Source organism: Oratosquilla oratoria, chromosome 42 (assembly GCF_046742065.1).
Source record: "Oratosquilla oratoria isolate Oo_2021 chromosome 42, ASM4674206v1, whole genome shotgun sequence".
Classification (NCBI taxonomy): Eukaryota; Metazoa; Arthropoda; class Malacostraca; order Stomatopoda; family Squillidae; genus Oratosquilla; species Oratosquilla oratoria.
Window position 1 is genome coordinate 4607913 of NC_134818.1, and position 15000 is coordinate 4622912.

At 42.4% G+C, this 15000-nt stretch overlaps 1 protein-coding gene across 4 annotated transcripts in view; it reads left to right on the forward strand.

Annotated features, from left to right (window-relative positions):
* LOC143021705 (inactive dipeptidyl peptidase 10-like) overlaps positions 1-15000 on the forward strand; it is a 328187-nt gene that overhangs the window by 126242 nt on the left and 186945 nt on the right. The window contains exon 2 of one of the 4 annotated variants that reach the window (XM_076179354.1): positions 7068-7642. The exons of 2 other annotated variants lie outside the window; for them this stretch is intronic. In XM_076179354.1, coding sequence (XP_076035469.1) covers positions 7598-7642 — 45 coding nt within the window. In that variant the 5' untranslated portion in view covers positions 7068-7597. One more of the 4 variants, XM_076179355.1, reaches the window with a different exon arrangement.

A 15000-nucleotide genomic window follows, 5' to 3' on the forward strand; every position in this document is an offset into this window, starting at 1 on the left:
CACACACACACACACACACACAAACACACACATATACACATACACACATACACACACGAGCATAGAAGGTGACGATGACATATGAAATAACGTACATTCAACACACACACACACATACACGTACACGTACACACACACGTACACGTACACACACATATACACACACATACGCGTACTCACACACACGCGTACACACACATATACACACATACATGTACACACACACATATACACACATACACATACACACACACATATACACACATACACGTACACACACACACACACATACACGTACACACACATATACACACACACGTACACACACACACACAGACACACACACACACACACACACACACACACACACACACAAACACGAGCAAAGGAGGTGACGATGAGAGGTGTATACATATGAAATAACGTACATCCAAGAAGCGATACATAAGAATTAACGTCACAGACATGAGAAGTAATAGGCACTGAGGGAGTGACAGATGTCGCTTACATGGAAGGAGGTCTTGCTTAAAGAAATGACACCGAGAAGTGACAGAAATGCAAGAGTTACGAAGCGTTGCATGTTGTCGACAGACACGGAGGCGACAAAGACACAGACCGCGACGAACACAAATAAGAAAATTAATGTCACTGACAAATGTAATGACAAATTTGAGTGAAGGAACTGAAACCTGGGAATTTTGAGGCCAAATAATGTATGGGTAACGGAGTGACGTGTAACGGATACAGTGACAGATATTGAAGAGTGAAAGTGACATGTAACGGACAAGGAAAATGACTCTGACAAAAAATGTAACGTAACGAGTGATGAAGATGTTCAAGTAACTTTCAACAATGTAACGGATAACAAAAGTGACATGTTACAGATATGACTGTGACACGTGACAAACAAGCCAGTGACGCGCTCCAGACAAGACAGGAGCATATGTGACGGTATGAGATACTAACATATGTGACGCACGTGACACTAGTATCATATGACGAACCAGACAGTGACGCTCGCCGTATCGGGAACGTGACGCGGGACTAAACATGAAAAATGAGACGCATCACAAAAAAAAAAAAAAAAAAAAAAAAAAAAAGTAGAGTGGGGGCGGGGGTCACAGGGCCCGGGCAAGCAAAAGTGTCCCAGCATGCTATAAGCCGCCTCCTGCTGAAATGTGCACCGCCAGCGTAGGTTGAAGCCGAGAGGAAAATGTTGGCACCCCCTTTGCATACGTTTAGTGTGCGCTCATATATGTAAATATTTGTGTGTGAGGGAGAGAAAGAGACGGGGGAGGGGAAGAGAGAGGAGGAGGGAGGACGAGAGGGAGAGAGGAGGAGGAGAGGAAATGGAGAGGAAGAAGGGGGAGAGGGAGAGAAAGGGGCGGGGGGAGGGGTAGAGAGAGGAGGACAAGAGGGAGAAAGGGGGAGGAGGAGAGGAAATGGAGAGGAAGGAGAGGGAGAGGGAGCAGGGGGAGGGGAGAGAGAGCTAGAGGAAGGAGAGAGAGAGCTAGAGGAAGGAGGTGGGAGAGAACGAGAGGGGAAAGAGAGGAGGAGAGGGAAGAGAGACCAAGAAGGAGAGAGAGGAAGGGTTAGAGGAAGAGAAAGTAAGAGGAAGGAGTATGAGAGAGAGCGAGAGGGGAAGGGAGAGAGAATGAGAGGGGGAAGTGAAAGAGCACGAGAGAGAGAGAGAGAGAGAGGAGGATGGGGGACAGAGAGCGATGATGAAGGGTTAGATATAGAGAGGAGGAGGAAGGAAGGAGATGGGAGAGAGAAAATAGATTTATACGAGGGTGAACAAGTACATGTACGCATGATGTGTGTGTGTGTGTGTGTGTGTGTGTGTGTGTGTGTGTGTGTGTGTGTTTGTGTTTGTAATTCACCACCATGGCCTTGGACCACATGTTGGACTCGTGACCAACAGCTCATTCCCTTCCGGATGAGAGCTCAGAGATCATATATGCTCCGATCTATGAGTACTACTATGACCTTAAACACACACACACAATACACACACATACACACAAACACACACACACACAAACACACACACACACAGACTCACACACATACGCACACACACACACAAACACACACACACACACAGACTCACACACATACGCACACACACAGACACACACACACACACACACACACACACACACACACACATACAAACACACACATACACACACACACACACACACACACACACATACACACACACACACAGGGCTGTCATGTCAATTTTAGCCCCGGATGTCGTCAAACAAGTATGTAGGCAATCGTGTGCACATGCAAACTTAATTGCAGGCAAAAACGCCCTTGCTAATATTGGCGCGTGTACTCATACCCTTGCCCACACGTGCGCGCCGGCTCGCTGGTGTAGTAGTATCGAGCTCGCCTGACAACTCTGCGGTCTGAGTTCGATCCCCGTCCAGGGCTGAAAATCATCACAGAACTGTGAACTAGTAGCTCCCTCTGCTGGTCAAGGAGTTATGTGTTTGTGTGTGTGTGTGTGTGTGTGTGAGATTTACCATGGCCTTGGATCACGTTTTGGGCTCGTGATCGACAGCTATTTCCCTCCCGGAAGAGAGCTCAGACCTCATATACGACCAATCCGTGGGTAATGCTGTGACCTAACACGCACACACACTCCCAACTCCCACCCCATGAGAATTTGAGTAACGACCCGCAGCGCAGCGATACTGAAATTATTTCAGCCCTGGTCGGGATTCGAACCCGGACCGTCGTAGTGGCAGCTAGGAAATCTAACCACTGCGCCACAAGTCGTGTGTGTGTGTGTGTGTGTGTGTGTGTGTGTGTGTGTGTGTGTGTGTGTGTGTGTGTGTGTGTGTGTGCGTGTGTGTGTGTGTGTTTTCACATGCATACCAAATATTGCATGTTACTGTGCGTGCGTGCGTGCTTGCGTGTATATTGGCCCCATCGTCTACATTAGAAGGACACTACTTGTTCACGAATGCGTGTGTGCTCGTATTTGGAACGCAAGCGTTCATGTACACGCATGTACACGTGTATGATAGTGTGCGTTTGTGTACGTTCGTGCGTACGTGCGAGCGTACCCCGGCTCAACAAGTGTCCGTACTTGATGCTATTTGCTTTGAAATCAGACCACTTGGGTCCACAGGATTGTGTCGAGTTGTTTTCAGACAACTGGGAGTACAGTTTGCCATGTTGGCTGTTTCGGCCGTAGGTACACAGCTTTTTAACGCGTGTTTTGATCCACACAATTATCATGGAATGTTAGTACATGTTAGTACTTTTCGGCGTGATAGTGTAGTGTTGAAGTCGTCCATACTTGATTCGTAATATTCATTTGTATATAAATTATTATTAAATATTCGCTATTCCTTATGGGCTGAAGTGGTGACCGTTGCTGGGTTCATGGGGGTTGCGGGTCTCCTGCCATAGAAAACAGGGGCAACGAATTGATTGGTTGATTGTTTTCTTGCAATAAAAATGTTACTTCGTAAACAAAGTTCTGTTGAAAAAAAACGAATTCTAAAGTTGTATGTTTTTGATATATCAAGAGAGGTCACGTGATCACACACACACACACACACACACACACCCAGGAGGGAACACACACACACACGACACACACGTGATCCAACGACCAATTTAATACACACACACACACACACACGTACACACACACACACGTACACACACACACACACACACACACACACACACACACACACACACACACATATATATATATATATATATATATATATATATATATATTTTTTTTTTTTTTTAAGAAAAGAGGGAGGGAGGGGTGGTGAATGGGAGTGGAGTATGTAGGAATGAAATGGGTGGGAGTGGATTTATGCCTTTGACTTCGGCTACCTCCCTTGTAAGGTGTGGGAAAAAGCTGTTGGTGTATGTATGTATGTTACATGTGTACATACTAACTCATGCCAAGAAGTTACAAATGCATTTACATCCACGTACAAGGAATGTACTTTGTTGGAAGAGTTTGATGAAATATGGCTTCGCTAATTTTATGTACTTTGAAGATGAATGTGCTGAATTGGTACTTACGTGTCGCTCAGGGATACATGAAAGTGCAATGTTTGTTTACATCCAACATAAACATGGCGGCGAATTATGATAAATGGAATGATAGAGTGAAGTGAAAGGGTGGAGCTTTGATGGTCCAATGCAGAACCCTCTTTCTATCCCTTGGGGGAGACGGTATATTCTGTACAATTATTTTATCGCCGATGATTAACCAGCTGTTTTATTCATGGTGACGCTATCGAGTTGATGATGAAATTTGATAAGGAAAAATATACAAGCACTAAAGAATTATAGGGCTGACAATTCACAAATGAGTGTTTTTTTCCACAGCAAATCTGATTAACGAGGATTAAACTGTTTTCATTGGCTGTAGGGCTGTGACGTCACTTCTTTCAGGTCTATTCCTAGGCACAATTAATTTAGAAATATATATATTTTTTATATTATTGTATTATTAGATAAATATCAAAAATATAAAAGGTTTCTCAGACAAGAAAGAAGGGAAATAGGATTATTGTTTCGTAACGGTTACAGAATGACGTCATGTCGTCCGTGTGAGATATATGGACCAATCAGTGAGCTTCCCTTATACACAGCTGGACCTCCCCTCTTGCGATATATTTTTAAAAATTCAAACAAAATGGGACGCAGAATTTCTCGAGTACGAGGCCAGACTGTGTCCGTTCTTTGTGGAGGCGATTGTACAATAATCCCGTGACAAAGGACGAGGCTGTCGGATCGCACGCCTCCATCAAGATTTATGACAAAGGGCCGAAGGAGACAATGCGGGGCCATAAAATTTCAATATTTATAGAAATATGATTTAAGAGTTTAGATAGCATTCGGTGAATAGTTAATCCGCACTGTGGATTGTGTGAATCAGGATTTATCTTCTTCACTTTCACGAAGAGAAACTACAAAGTTGAGTCAATGAGTCTGGTAGAATAAAGGGAGCAGTGATACATGGCTCTGAATGTATTGATAAAGGGAGCATTACCACATGACACTGAAAACCTTAATAAAGAGAGTTCTACATAGCACTGAAAATATTGATAAAGAGAGCAGTGCTACATTACACTGAAAATATTAATAAAGGGAGCAGTTCTACATGGCAGTGAATATATTAATAAAGGGAGCAGTGCTACATGACACTGAAAGTATTGATAAAGGGAGCAGTACCACATGACACTGAAAGCGTTAATAAAGGGAGTTCTACATAGGACTGAAAATATTGATAAAGGGAGCAGTGCTACATGGCACTGAAAGTATTGATATAGGGAGCAGTGCTACATGGCACTGAAAATATTGATAAAGGGAGTAATACCACATGACACTGAAAACGTTAATAAAGGGAGTAGTGCCACATGGCACTGAAAATATTAATAAAGGGAGCAGTGCCACATGACACTGAAAACGGCAATAAAGGGAGCAGTGCCACATGACACTGAAAACGTTAATAAAGGGGGCAGTGCCACATGGCACTGAAATTATTGTTAAAGGGAGATGTCACATGGCACTGAAAATATTAATAAAGGGAGCAGTACCACATGGCACTGAAAGTATTAATAAAGGGAGCAGTGCTTCATGGCACTCAAAATATTAATGAATGGGAAAGTGCCACCCGTTGTGTAAGGGTTTAGATGCGGGATTAACGTAGATGTTGTTGTTAACTGGATAAAATGTGTTTACTGACTGAATTAGGCGCTGTTGGGGTAAGCGTGAAGAACGTCAGGTGAACGTGATAGAGCCATCTGCACGGTCCTTGACGAAAATAGCCACGCCCTCCTTCTCCCCTTGACCAATTACGATCGCGTTCTGCATAGCCCCTCCTCCCCAAGGTACAATTTCTGATTGGTCGAGGAGGAAAGGAGGCGTGTCTTCTTTCGCCAGATACCTGTCGCGATATTGATACAGTATTTGTCAAGTAAGATTTCTTTTTACTAAGTCATGATGTCTGATTAGAGTGAGACGATGCCATGATATATCTTAGTTCAGAGAATTTTGTAATACATGGTAGGCGGGATTCGAATCGTTGCACGAATGCTTATATATTTACAATGTTCACATGATCATTCAATCACTGATATTGTTTACAAAGTTCTTAATTTATATGTGTGATTCACCATGGTCTTGGATCACGTTTTGGACTTGTGATGGACAGCTATTTCCCTCCCGGAAGAGAGCTCAGAGCTCATATATGACCGATCTATGGATAATGCTGTGACCTTACACGCACACACACCCTCAACTCCCCGCCCATGAGAGTTTGAGTAACGACCCACAGCGCAGCGATGCTGAAATTACTTCAGCCCTGGTCGGGATTCGAACCCGAACCGCCGTAGTGGCGGCTGGGAACTCTACCACTGCGCCACGAGTTTTGTGTGTGTGTGTGTGTGTGTGAGAGAGAGAGAGAGAGAGAGAGAGAGAGAGTTTACAGATGTTTTTGCTTGCAAATTGACTGACCCATAACAAATGTACTCAATGATACAGGTGTAAGTGCTCAAAGACAGGTGTATGAGGTGTGACGTATTCAGTGACTATCACAGATGTTGAACATGTGTTTTGCGACAGGTGCTAATGGTGTGATTGAGCTCTAACAGATGTGCTCTCTGACAGGTGTTTGGTGTGACCGTTGTATTTAACAGATATATACGAATGTTACAAGAGTAAGTGATGGTTGACAGGATTTAAAGGTGCGACACCTGTCTCTTAACAGGTGCATTCAGAGATCTTTACGAATGTTACAAATGTAAATGTTCATTGGCAGATGTTAAAGATGTGATAGATGTTCTCTAATAGGTGTAATAGGTGTGACAGATGATCAATGACAGATGTCAAAGGCATTACAGATGTTCAGTGATAGATGTCAAATACGTACCAGATGTTCACTAACATGTTTTAAAGGTATGACAGGTGTTAAAGGTATGACAGGTGTTAAAGGTTTGACACGTGTTCCTTGCATGCCCCATGACTCCAAAGAATGTTGCAGGTGTTAATGTAACCCACGACCGCCCTAGGTGGAATAGCCCACAGGTGTTACAGGTGCGAGGTGACGCCCCGCGAGGACCCCCGTTACAGTGACCAGTGACTCGTTCCCAGAACCCGGAGACACGAGATCGATCGGGGGGGTCGGTTCCTTCCTGACGAAGGAGGAAGAGGACCGAGAGTGACAGGTATAACCGGAGGAGGACACGACAGAAGACAAGCTTCCGGAACCTGTCGGGGTGGGAAGAAGATAAACTAATATAATCATTGGAGAACAGGAGAAGAGGGAGGAGGAGAAGGAGGAGGAGGAAGAGGTCTCCGAACAGGACACGGTTGTTCCTACTGTCGAAGGCGACTCCGAAGAGAGTGCCATCCTAGTACCTAAGGCACCTGTGCCTTGCGTCCCGGCCCCAAGCGCTTCGGGAGGAGACACTGAAAGGAAGAGGAGGAAGAGTAGGAGGAGGAGGAGGAGGAGTAGGAGGAGGAGGGAGAGGAGGAGCTACAGAAGAGGAAGGTTGAAAACGGACGACACTCCCCCTTGCCCGCCTCTGGCCTCCCGAGGATGACTTCCGACAAGGCCGCGAAGGGAGGCGGGCAGCAAGCTGAGGTAACGCACCCCTCCCCCCTCCCCTACCAACACCACCATAACCACAACCACCACCACCACCGCAATCCGTCCTCCACCCTCCACCACCCCTTTCCCCTACACACCTCTTCTTCGAACGCCTCCACAATCGAAGTCGTGGCGTCTTCGAGGAGCGGCGGTGGCTGTAGGGGTTCGTCCTCCTCGGCTGAGCCTTCAAGGTCCAGGTCGTCTTCGACGTCGTCCTGCGGGCCGTCGATGTGCCTGGCCGCGGCGTCTGCTTCCTTGATCCTCTGCTGCAGGGTACGGCGCCTCCTGTCGGAGATGCTGTCGATGTTGTTGTGATTCTTTGTTTGTCGCTCGCTGGTGTTTGTGTTCGATTCCTGGAGGACGAGGATTCACACGTCGGCGTCATTCCCTTCAGGACTCTCGCAACGGCGACGCCCTTCAGAGAGTTTATTCTGGATGTCGTCAGACGATTTTATTCGCTCTGAGATAAGGACAAACCTTGACCCAAAGCTGGGGCCTCGGTCTATCGAGACCGCGTTCAGATCGAGGTCCGCAGTACCCCCATTTAAAGATGAATGAAATCGTCTGGTGTTTTGATTAAATAAAATCTCTGAAGTTTGTCGCTGTGTGCCAATGAGATACTCACTTTTTGAACACGACAATATATGTTTTCGGCAAAAAAAAAAAAAAAAAAAGATAAGGATAGTAATTTAAGAATAAAATTATAAAAACAATTATTTTTTCACTTCAGTCAATTTCTATCCAAGCCGAAGGTCCTTAATATAATGAAATAATATCACATTTTCCTTTGCAACACGATTTGTCTTTAACTGCACCAACATATTAAAGTGAGTAAGCGTGGGATTTTTTTTCCGAATTTCTTTTTCCTAAACAGATACAGCTACAGGCAAACTAAAATAAAAATATCAACACTAAGACAATGACATCCCCGTCGCTACATAGATGCCTTCGGTATGGCCAATATTACACAATACTTTTTTTTCGTTTCTTTTTTTCTTTCTTTCTTTCTTAATCCCAGCCATTGTCTGGCAATGGTGATTCTATCCCCTAAAATAACTTAACCTAAATTAACCTAACTTATCCTAAGCTAACCTAACATAAACCAACCACAGCTAATCTAACTTGATCGAACCTAACTTAACCTAACGTAACTGACCTGGTCTAAACCATGAGCCTCAGAAAACTCAAGATGATTGAGTAAAACCGCATAACGACCTATAATTTTTTTTTTTTTTTTTTTTTTTTGCCCACTTCAACATATTACCGTCCTTTATAAATTGTGCTCTGTCTGATGCCAGACAACTTCAGTCAGCTGTGGGAACGTGGAGTTAGGTTTTGCCCCCCTCCCCCCTCCCATCAGTTTTAATGAAATCGTCAAGCATTAGACAGAATAAAATATTTAAAGGTCGCCACTCCCATGTTCAAGTCTGCCACCACCAACCTATCCACCTCGGCGTGGAGGGAGACGGTGACAAAGAGAGTCAAAGCTCCCTGTCCCTCTGTTAATGTAACTTCTGTAATCTTCTGTAACTTCCTGTAATTGTAACTTCCTCCACCTCTTACATTTTTCCTACAGAAAGAGTAAATAAGTCCAAATTCAAAAAGCATGCATCTTTCACGTTGTGGTTTTAAAAGTTTATAAAACATACCTAACGGTTTATGTATATATATATATATATATATTTATATATATATATATATATATATATATATATACATATATATATGTATATATATACATATATGTATATGTATATATATATATATATTTATAATGTATATATATATATTTTTTTTTTCTTTTCTTTTCTTTGGGTGATGTTATATCCCCTCCTCTTTTTCTCTCCCTTCATCCCTATTTCTTTCTTTTTCTCCCTTTCTCCTTCCCTCTCTCTCTCTCTTTATCTCTCTCTTTCTCTCTCTCCTCTCTTTCCCTCGTACCCTATATCAGCTGTTTCTTTTAGATATACAAAATTAAGAAGGAAAAAAAATGATGATTACTGAAAGTTGGTAAAAAGTCAACGCTCTTGTGGGTTTTTGTACACAAGATAAAGAAAACACCAAGATGAACAGCCAAGCTGGTCTCTGCAAAGTTGTTTATGAGTAGAATATTAAATGGTGCTGGTGCCTTGCTGTATCTACCGCGCTGGGTAAAAAGAAAAAAGAAAAAAAAAATCCCACAAAAAATCCACCCAAAAAAAAAAAAAAAAAAAAAAATCCCGCAACCCCTCCCCCCCCCAAAAAAAAGAAAATAAGAAAAAAATAAATAAATAAGTAAAAAAACGAAGAATGTTGTGAATCCAAGTTCTGGTCTTTTAGGTACCCCCGATGTATACTCTAACCTTAGTCCTTGGGGTCCCTCCTTCGCTTGTACTACCATCGTTCTTGTTGTGGCTCTGGTCGACTCGTCATGGTCTGGTGAGGCTACCTGGTACCTGGGAGATCCTGGGTACTTGACTGGTATCTGAATTCATATGGGAAGGGTTGTATTTTGACTGTACCTGGGTCTCATTCTGTTTACAAGTACCAGACAGGTACTCGATTCCTTTGTAGCCGGTAAAGGTCCCATACCTAACACGTACTTGCTTCGTACCTGAGAGATACCTGACAGGTCATGAACTGGTCCCTACCAAGTACCTGGTACCTCATCAACCGTTTCGCATGCGTTGTAGTTGGGTCGCGTACTGTGTGATCAGGTCTTCGGTAGAACGTACCGCAATCAAATAAGCCTGACATTTAAGCCACGCCCTCTCGTTTCTCCTTCCCGGTACGTGATTGGTCGGCCAAGAGAAGTAGAGAGCGTCATTTGTTGATGGATGATCAGTACTGCCCTCCGTTCACAGTTTTCTTCACCCGCCCACCAATCAGGTCGGCCGAGATGGTCGCGGGGGGCGGAGCTTAAATGTCAGGGAGATTTGATTTCGTTGTAGATGTGTTCTAGCTTCAGTTGTTTACTAAACCTTAGTTTGCCTTTGTTCTGCCCAGGTGACGCGTTACTAAGGACTGTTTGTCATGTCGCTGTTCAGTCCGACTGAGTGGTACTAAGGTTGTAGCGTTGTCGCTCTAGAAAGGCACAACCTTTATCTGACAAAGTCTGCCGATGTGCTAACAAAGGTCTGTTCAACTAATAAGGGTCTGTTTATGCTTCCAGTGGCAGTGAACCTGTCCTTGTTCTCTTGTTCTTTGTTGTTACAAAGGGCTGTTAGCGCTCTCGGTGTGTGTGTTCTTTTCATATGTATAAAGGCCTCTTACAGCTACGGCCTTTTTTTTAATCTTGTAACCTTTTTATGTTTATGTGCATGGTTAGGGGTGATGCACAGTGCAGGTGCATGTGTTGCACAGGTGTTGCACATTTGTTGCACAGTGCAAGTGCAGGTGTTGCACAGTTGTTGCACAGGTGTTGCACATTTGTTGCACAGTTGTTGCACACTTAGGGTAATGTTGTAGCGGTAACATGACCGGTTATAGCCGATGTCATATCTGTGTTGTGCCACTGCTCAACGGGTACAGTAACGTAAGTCCCGCGCCGGTCCCGGGGTATTTCATCTGCATTATACCGGTATTACTACCGGTACTGTGCTTCACCGGTGTCATTTTTGCGCCTGTCCACTGTGACGATAGGCTTAACCCGGTAACAACCAGTTTATCCGGTAGCTGTGTAACAAAAAATTATGATAAATAAAGACAATTCCCGGTACTTTTACGTGAGTGTAGGTTCACACTGGTCACATTTATCGTCAACAAGAATGAGTTCTCCGTATGTTTCGAGTCCGTTCACATTAGCCTGACATCGAAGCCCCGCCCACCTTTTATCTTATTGGTTGATAATATGCTCAAACCCCTCCCATTTCTTCACCCAAGCCGTTACCCGCTCCGCGAGGTGACAAGGCAAGGTAGCCTTTGCTAAAATTAAATAATTTAAGACCTTACGCTATTCCTGATGTCACGCGATGATTTTAGTGGATTTGAACTGCCTATCTATACCCTCTCACCTCCACGCGCGCAGAAATGTTTTAGTATGTTAGATACGAATGTCTCTTTTATCTCTTTGGCTCCGAAAAACGAGGCTGAGGTAACAGTTTGGAGAAAAAAATTGTCTCCACCAATCAGGTTTTTAGTTGAGGCGCGCGGAAGACATGAATAGTCAATCAGTCGCTCAGTCCCACCAATCAGGACGCAGGGATTTTTTGGAGCTACAAAAAGGGGAGGAGCTTTTCCGCCAGGCTGCAGTGAATGGAGAAGAAAATAGCGTTCAGTTTGAATGTGTTAGTTAGAATCTTATCCAAATTTCAGACCTTTCATTGTTTGATAAAAGAAAAAAGAAAAAAAGTGGAATTATGGAAATTACAAATGATAAAAAAAAATGTGCCCAGTGTAAGCCTTCCATGACGTGCATTATATATGTTATTATGGTTGGTGACAGGCGATTTTATTACCAGGACGCCATTTTCTAACAAGCCTGCCCCTTCCTCATCTCAGCTGAATAAAATCGTCTGGTGTTAGCCATAACAAAATATGTAGAGTACGTCACGGCTCCAAGGGGTTTATTTATTTATTTATTTATCTATTTCCAATACGGTGGTCTACTTTATTGATCTATGTCTTGGTGGCGCCAAAAGATTCTGTTCATTCCTGGAGTGGACTTTATTTTTTATTTTTCACATGAAGGTAGAAAGGGTCGGGACGGAAATAGGTTGTCTTTGGTAGTTGTAGTTATTTTTTTTATATCGGTAGCTCTGTAGGACGATCAGTCAAAGGCTTCTGGTACTTCTGGTAACAATATATATATATGTATATATGTATATATATATATATATGTATATATATATATATATATGTGTGTGTGTGTGTGTGTGTATGTATATATATATATATATACATATATATATATATATATATATATATATAAATGTGTGTGTGTGCATATATATATGTATGTACAGTATGTATGTATATTTTTTCTTATTTTTCTTTTGTCGTGCTAAGCTATTGGTGGTTGCCTCTTAGTCCTATCATTTTAAAATCCTCTACCTTGGCAGTAATCTCTCAGGAGTATAAATCTTTGGCCAGACTGTTAATGTTGATGGAAAGTAAATCTTTGCTATGGCTGTTAATATTGACGAGGAGTGTAAGTCTTGAAATTAGGGATCCTTGAAATTGTTTGGTGTGGCATTTCGCATCAAAGTTTTGATTAGAAAAATAATAAAAAGAAGTAAAAAGAAAAGAGAGAGGGATAGAGAGAGAAAGAGAGAGGGACCTTAATCTCTTCAACCTTATCGGTGTCTCGATCATTAAAGATTTCTTTCTAATTGGGTTCCGACTCTCGACTGAATAAAAATCATTTGCCGCTTTCCATAACAAAATATATAAAGTCTGTCGCCGTATTGGAGAAAGAAATGGCATCTCAACTCTTTTTTTTTTTATTTTTTTTTTTTTTAGGTAATAAGTTTTGATTTCATGTATAACAACTAAATCTGCAGGTAGCTATAGATAACATCCCGTGCCTCAAGAATTTATTTGATTTTCTTGTGACTAATGCTACGCTGTTGTATTCATCTAATATGATCCATGTCCTTGCTTCAACTGACTGAAATAGTCTGGTGTTTGTAGTCTATACCATTGGATTGAAGGGTATATCCTCTTTTTAATTATAGAGACTTTGTTCCTAATTAACCTAGTTATGATTATATACTTGGTTAACTTTTTTCTAGCTTACCCCAGACGATTTTCCTATTTTCTAGAAGTATCAAGATTTTTTAATCTATATCTGGACTCTAAATTAAGTAGAACGTCTGGCGTTAGCTTGAAAATATCTAGAAAGTCTCGGTGTGTTGAAGAAACCAAAGCTGCAATGGCTTCAGGTAGTTCTGGGCAATTCATTTGGCTTCTGGTAGTTCTTGGTAGTTCTTTTTTTTTTTTTGCTTTGGTAGATCTCGGTAGTTATTTTTTGGCTTTGGTAGCTCTGGGCAGTTCAATTGCTTTGGTAGTTCTGTGTCGCTCGATGGTAAAACGGGCAGTTTTGGACAGTTTGATCAGCTTCTGGTAGCTCGATGGCTTCTGACAGTTCTGGTTGAAATGCAGGCTTTGCGTTTTTCTAGTTTATAGATACTGGCTTCTGGTAGTTCGTGTTAGTCTGTATTCCAAGGACAAAGTAGTTCTGGGCAGTAACCGGCTACATCTGGTAGTTGTTTGTAAACGCGTAATTGTCGATGAAGTCTTCCGCTGTAGTCTTTGAGTAGTTGGCACTTGTGTTGGCACTTGTGTTGTCATTTCGTGTTGCCAGCCAGGTGCACATGTGCATAGGCATACAGGTGCTTTTTGTGGTCTGTGGTACACACAGAGGCGAGTGCAGGTGCTTTAAAATCGATTGATATTTGCAGGTGTATTGGTGTTGTATAAGTGTGTAGAGTAGAATTTAAAATATATATATATATATACGTATTGTGACTATTTTTCTCTGTTCAAATTATCTTGAAGGTTTTTTTTTTTTTTCTTCACTTTCTGTAATAGTCCCCACGTTCCCAGACCCTTTGCGAGGGGTAAAGTATATCCCTCAAGTTAAATTGGACAGGGATTAATGGTATCTATTTCAGGTAGAATTTAATATTGTTTTGACTCTGTGAAGACCTACTGTGAAAGGTCAAGATCTGCTTAAATTATCCGACTCTCCTTCCCCCGGTAAGCTACCGGTGAAAGAGACACAACAGGAACAGGTACCAGACGACACAGACAGAACCCGACACGGAGTGACACGGTAAGCTACGAATTTGAGTTTCTGACACAGTTGTAAGGGAGATTGCTCCTGGTCATTGAGTCACATGACACAAGGTTCTTCTCTAGGAGAGTTCGATGAAGGGATTACCCGGGAGTTCGATAATGTTAAAATTATCTTAGGTTATGACAACTGTAGGAGTTAGCTCCTATTCAGAAAGTCATATGACAACGGTCTTCCTTTTGAAGGGTCTTCCTGTTTGGGGAAAAGACGCTGATTCGGCGTAAGGAAATCTAAAACTGAAGTTATATTACAAATGCAAAACTCTGTGTTTGTGGTCAAAAATCATATGTAAACATGACATTTTTCTTTAGGATTCTCGATATAAGAATTAAAATCTGAGTTGTGAAATAATAGTTTGCTTTTGGCCATGACAGGTGGTAATGGATACGGAGCTGCCTAGTGTAGGCCTTATGGTCTCTTGCAGTCTCCTTTATTCTTATGTTCTTATGTTCATGAGTGTTCTTCAAGGGTGGAGCTCGATATGGATAAAATATGAGGTTGTGACACAAATACAAATTTCTTTCTGGTCATGAAGTTGTATGACACATCGTTCTTCAGGGTACTTCATGCAAATGGG